The sequence below is a fragment of the Apodemus sylvaticus genome, chromosome 4, assembly GCF_947179515.1.
Source record: "Apodemus sylvaticus chromosome 4, mApoSyl1.1, whole genome shotgun sequence".
NCBI classification, from domain to species: Eukaryota; Metazoa; Chordata; class Mammalia; order Rodentia; family Muridae; genus Apodemus; species Apodemus sylvaticus.
Genome location: NC_067475.1, coordinates 70,411,636 through 70,417,635, shown reverse-complemented (window position 1 = coordinate 70,417,635; position 6,000 = coordinate 70,411,636). Strand labels below are relative to the sequence as shown.

The following is a 6,000-nucleotide window of genomic DNA, read 5'->3' as shown; positions in this document are numbered from 1 at the left end:
CTGTGCAGAAGCCAGGGAGCAGAAGGCTTCAGCCACCAAGGGGGGATGTGACTCCACCAATGACTTCCACCCTGAGGTCTTAGAGACCTCATAGGCAAAATCTGTAATGAAATCCAGGGCCTGAGTCTTCAGCCACTGTGTGCTGTGGAGGTCAGCCAGGATGAGAATGTTTGCAGCATTCTCCACAGAGAGGATCCTGCAGAGGGCATCCTCACACATGGCCTTCAAGCCGTCCAGGCCATACCTGTCAGCAGCTGCCAGCAGACCAGAGGCCATGGAGTAGCTATTGAGGTTTGGTGCCTTCCATGTGTAGATGAAGCCCATCATCTCCTGGAAGACTTGGGGATCCAAGTCATGAATCTCAACGAGGTTTTTTAGTCTCTCCTGCATTTCATGTTCAAACATGGCTCTGAAAACTGGAGAGCGAGCTGCTAGGATGGCCTTGTGAGCCCTGAATTCATGGCCACCCACCAATAGGGAGCAGTCTGTGAAGATGGAATTCTCCCAAAGCTTCCCTAGGTCTTCTGCCAACACATGCCTTGGATCCTTGATTGCAGGTGTCATGTTCTGTCCAGGCATGCTGAAGATGGCTCCCGCTATGCTCATCTTGCAGCAGATGGTGAGCTGGTCTTCAGGGAGAAGTAAATGCTGATGGGAGAGGAGGAAATCTCGAAGGATGAACTCTTTGAATCCCCTGTGTTGGTATTGCCAAAAGCTTACAACACTGGGGTTCTTCCTACTTTGACATTTCTCTCCTTGGGAATTTATGATCCAGAACTCAAACTTTGCCCAAACTGGGCACACGGGACAGCTGAGCAATCCCAGGTCAACTGACAGGTAATCTTTGCTTTCTTTATCAACTCCATTTGGGTATACTCTCAAACACCATGCCACTTCCTCATTGTCCTCTAATGAGAACTCTGGGCTTCTAATCTCTTTCTGAATTCCATCCATGCAAAATGAGAAGTTGCTAATGGTCCACTCATAGCAGATGTTTTTTACACTGATCTGTGTGGAGCCCTTGGCTTCCATGTCCCCTGACATTTCTGTTGGCGGTAGTTTGGAGGTTAACATTGATCTGAAAAGAAGAACTAGCATTTATTGATTCTTCATCCTGATACATACAATTATATATACTCTTTAGATTTTATTTTAGATTTCTCCTAAATTCTTTCTCTCTGCTGTTTTTCTCTCTGTCTCTGTGTAACTGTCTCTGGTTCTCTGTGTCTCTCTTCCCCCCTCTCTGTCTTCTCTCTCTCTTTCTCTCTCTCTCTGAGTATATATCTGTGTGTGTTTATTGAACATACAGAATTAATTCCTTTATATAAATAGAAAGAGGATATATGAGAACAACATAAATTCAACTAATATAACAATGACTACAGTCAGTACTTACTTAGTCCACGAGGTTTGAAGTCTCAGGTTTTCTTCAGTATATGCTGGTATTCTGAAGTAGAGTCTAATGCCAGTGAAGAAATGGGCTCGCTAGTAAGATGAGAGCAGGCAGGCAAAGACACAAAGTCTACTTCTTCATATGCTTATATAGGCCTCCAGTAGAAGGCGTGGCCCTATTAAGGATGTGTCTTCACGTCTCAGCTTCTGGATTAAAGGTGTTTGTTTTACTGCCTGAAGACTCAGATTAAAGGTGTGTGATTTTCAACCCTAAGAATCTGTGTTTGAACTGGATCTATCTATTTCAATTTAAGCAAAACAAGCTTTTAAAAGATGATCCCTCCATTTTATATGTTACATGAGTCCACAGGTAGTCTAGACAAGAAGAGCCATCACCAGGGTACTTTGCTTACTGATACTTCAGACTTCCATAAATGAAGGTATCATGTCAATATCTGCAAAGCTATTATTTACTCCTGTGCTGGTTTTTACACTGATTTCTGCCATAAACCTGATCAGGGAAGGGATGTTTTCCTTAACTGGTCAAGAGTCTGAGTGTTCACCAAATGGAGGGCATGTAGAAGAGCTCCTGTATGGTGGTCAGGAATCAGAGCCCCAAAACTCTGAAGATGGCTTTCTTCTTTCCTGTGTGTTATTCCAATCAGAAGCACAGACCTTGTGATCACTCCTCCCAATTTGGTCGGTGGTAGTCTTGTACTTCCCTCCGAGGAAATCCTTCTTCAGAGCCAATTAGAACAATGGTTCTGGAATATCCTAAATGCTTCTCTTTCTGTTTCTCTCTGTCTCTCTGTCTCTCTGTCTCTCTCTCTGTCTCTCTGTCTCTGTCTCTGTCTCTGTCTCTGTCTCTCTCTCTCTCTCTCTCTCTCTCTCTCTCTCTCTCTCTCTGTGTGTGTGTGTGTGTGTGTGTGTTTATCTGGTTTTTTGAGACAGGGTTTCTCTGTGTAGCCCTGGCTGTCCTGGAACTCACTTTGTAGACCAGGCTGGCCTCAAACTCTGAAATCTGCCTGTCTCTGCCTCCCAAATGCTGGGATTAAAGGTGTGTGGCACCACTGCCTGGCTGGATTATCCTTTTTTCAATTTTTATTTTATTAATTTTCATCTGAAATTCTGCCTCACTGCAGTGCTCCCCTCACAGTTTTTCAGCCCTCCCCCATCTCCTTGGCCTCTGAGAGGGTGCTCCCCATGCATTCCCCCTCCCTGGGGCATTAAGTCTCTATAGGATTAGGCACATCCTCTTCCACTGAGGCCAGACAAGGTATGCCTGTACTTCATTTGTTCTTGGGGCATCAGACAAGTTCATGTATGCTCACTGGTTGGTGGCTTAGTCTCTGGTGGCCCCTGAAAGTCCAGATTAGGTGATACTGGTCATTTTTTTTAGAGTTGCCATCTCCTTTAGTTCCTTTAATCCTTCGCCTAACTCATCCATAGGGTTCCCCTACTACAATCCAATGCTTAGCTGTAACTGCATTTCAGTTAGCTGTTGGTAGAGCCTCTGAGAGGACAGCCATGCTAGCCTCCTGTCTGCATGGAAAACATAGCATTAGTAGCGTATGTGTGTCTGTGTGTGTGTGTTCTGCCCAAACAGCATTACATGCAAATTTTCACTGCAAGTAATCAATGTTCTGGTTCAAGGATTCTGCTTTCTGAAACATCATAGGAGTGGCTCCTCCATGACCTCCAGAAGCTGGTAGATGGAGTAGATTGTCAGGTGAACCATGTCAAAACATTGGCTTCCAGCGTGGATTGCAGCAGAGTGAGTGAGCCCAGGTTTTGTGTTCTGGCTTTTTTGCCATTATTTTTTTTTCAATTTTACTTAAATATCTTCTTTATTTACATTTCAAATGTCCTCTTTGCTCAATGCCCCTCTGAAAACCTCTATCCCATCCCCTCCCTCTGCTCACTAACCCACCCACTCCAGCTTCCCTGACCTGGTAGGGGTACTCTGAGGCAATGAGCCTTCAAGGGTCCAAGGGTCTCTCCTCTCATTGATGTCTGTTCAGGCTATCCTCTGTTACCCATGTGTCTGGAGTCATCGTTTCTTCCATGTGTACTCTCTCATTTGTGCTTAAGTCCCTGAGAACTCTGGGATTACTGGTTGGTTCGTATTTTTGTTCATCCTATGGGGTTGCAAACACTTTCAACACCTTGGGTCCTTTAGCTAGTTCCTCCATTGAAACCCTTTGCTCATTTCAATGTTGGGATGTGTGTGCATCCCCCTCTGTATTTGTCAGGCACTGGCAAAGCCTCTCAGAAGAGAGTTATATCTGGCTCCTGTCAGCAAGCACTTATTGGCATCCACAATAGTGTCTGGGTTTGTTAACTGCATATGGGATGCCCCTGCCACAGGTGGGGAAGTCTATGGATATCCATTCTTTTACTCTCTGCTCCACACTTTGTATTTCTTCCCATGGGTATTTTGTACCCCTTCTAAGAAGAATCAATGTAGCAACACTTTGGTCTTCTTTCTTCTTGAGCTTCATGTGGTCTTTGAATTGTATTTTGGGTATTCTGAGCTTCTAGGCTAATATCCACTTATCAGTGAGTTGGTCTTGAAGTCCTCTATCAGCATCATGCAATGTGATTTTAAATTCAAATCTTGATCTGTGGTATATTTGGTTATCCAGAACTTGCTGTGCTGGGAGAACTGGCTTCTGATGATGCTAAGTAGCCTTGGTTTTTGTTGGTAGGGTTCTTGGGCTTGACTTTCACCATCTTGTTATTTTTGGTGTTACATGGTTCTGTTGTTTCTGTGTTCCTACCTGGAGCTTGTACTTCCTGTGGGCCTGTAAGCCTGTGCCAGCACTCCCGGGAGCCCAGCTCTCTTCTGGTGGGACCTGTGCACAGACGGCTGTGGAGCATCCCAAGCTCCATGGTACAGATAGCTCAAATGTTTTTTTTTTTTTTTTTTTTTTTTTTTTTTTTTAATAATAGCTCAACCTGTGTCATTTTTTTTCATTATAGTTTTTGTGTTTGTTTTAGATATTAACTTAGTTATGAAGAATGACATCAATTAAAATAAACTTATTTTCCCAAAACAGCCCTAGTGTGTATCCTAGGGTACCAGTTCAGTTTAGGTTCTTCTGCTTCTGTCTCTTGAATATCATTTTCAGAAGGACACCTCTGACTTTAGCTTCAGAGTTGATCTTTTGGGCACTTATTTTTTTCTTTCTTTTTTTTTATTCGATGTATTCTTTATTTACATTTCAAATGATTTCCCCTTTTCTGGGTCCCCACTCCCTGCAAGCCCCATAAGCCTTCTTCTCTCTCCCTGTTCCTCCAGACAGGGCTTCTCTGTGTAGTCCTGGATGTCCTGGAACTCAGTTTGTAGACCAGGCTGGCCTCGAACTCAGAAATCTGCTTGTCTCCTTCTCACAAATGCTGTGGTTAAAGGCATGCTCCACCACCACCTGGCTAACATAAACTTAACTTCTGTTCCCCTCTGCATTGATGGTCATTAGGCAGGTGGTGGTTTTGTAATCTGGGGTTGCAGGTGTGTTGTTGGAATAACCTGGTCTTGTTGAGGGTGCCAATTGAAGATGCTGGCCTTATTAGAGATTGGCTTAGAGAGTGAAGCTAGGCTCAGGTTTTGTTGAGGGGCATCTTGGAAACTAATGCTAGGTGCCAGGATATTAATTTGAACAGATTTTTTAAAAATGGAGTCTGAATTTCAAAAATCTGACCATACATCAGGAATATCTGTGTTCTCTAGTCTTAGTTTTTGGTGTTCAAGTTTCTGATGCTGGATAACTATTCTTGTTAGCTAAATTGTATCAATGAATAATGTGGAATTTGTAATTAAAACACACCCCCACAGAAAGCAGAAGCAAAGACAGCTTTTGATCTAGCTTTTATTAATTAGGCAGCATATTTAAAAAAACCTGCAGAGGGTCTAGAGGTTAGGGAAAGGTGTTTGAGAGATTTAGTGATAGTGGCAGAGAGAGTATTTAATAAAAGAGGACTACAAAAGAGAAAAAAGTTAAGTGGCCAGAAGCAACAGACTCCAGACCCATCAAAAAGTCTGTTGGCAGTCAAGGAAAAATCAGAAGAATGTAGGAGATGCCTAAAACAGATAGTTTCAGAGGAAGGAGGTAAGGGGGCCCTGAAGACCCTGAGGGGAAGTACAAAGTGTAAATGGAATAAAACACAGGAAAGAATAGAGCCATCTTCAGAGGTTTGGGGCTCTGATCCTGCCCACCATACAGGAGCTCTTCCACATGCTTTACATTTTGTGAACACTCAGACTCCTGAGCAGTTAAGGAAAGCACCCCTTCCCTGATCATGTTTATGATAGCATTTGTAAGACCAGTGCATGGGTAAATCGTATCTGTGCAGAGATTTACATCATCTCTTTATTTATGCAAGATTGTCCCTAGTAAGCAAAGTATATTGTTGATGGTTATTGTTCTAGTCTGCACTACTTGTGGACATACTAAAGTGGAAGGCATGCCTTTTAAATTTTTTTCTTTTGCTTTTTTTCAAGACAGTGTTTCTCTGTGTAGCCATGGCTGTCCTGGAACTCACTTTGTAGACAAGGCTGGCCTTGAACTCAGAAATCTGCCTGCCTCTGCCTCCCAAATATTGGGATTA

At 43.3% G+C, this 6,000-nt stretch overlaps 1 protein-coding gene across 1 annotated transcript; it reads right to left on the bottom strand.

The window, feature by feature from the left end:
- LOC127682439 (TD and POZ domain-containing protein 2-like) lies at nt 1-1,044 on the bottom strand (the record flags this gene model as incomplete). The annotated part of the gene is made up of 1 exon (XM_052178807.1): nt 1-1,044. A coding segment is annotated over exon 1 (1,044 nt), but the record flags the coding sequence as incomplete, so codon positions are not given.
- Between the last annotated feature and the right edge of the window lie 4,956 nt (nt 1,045-6,000).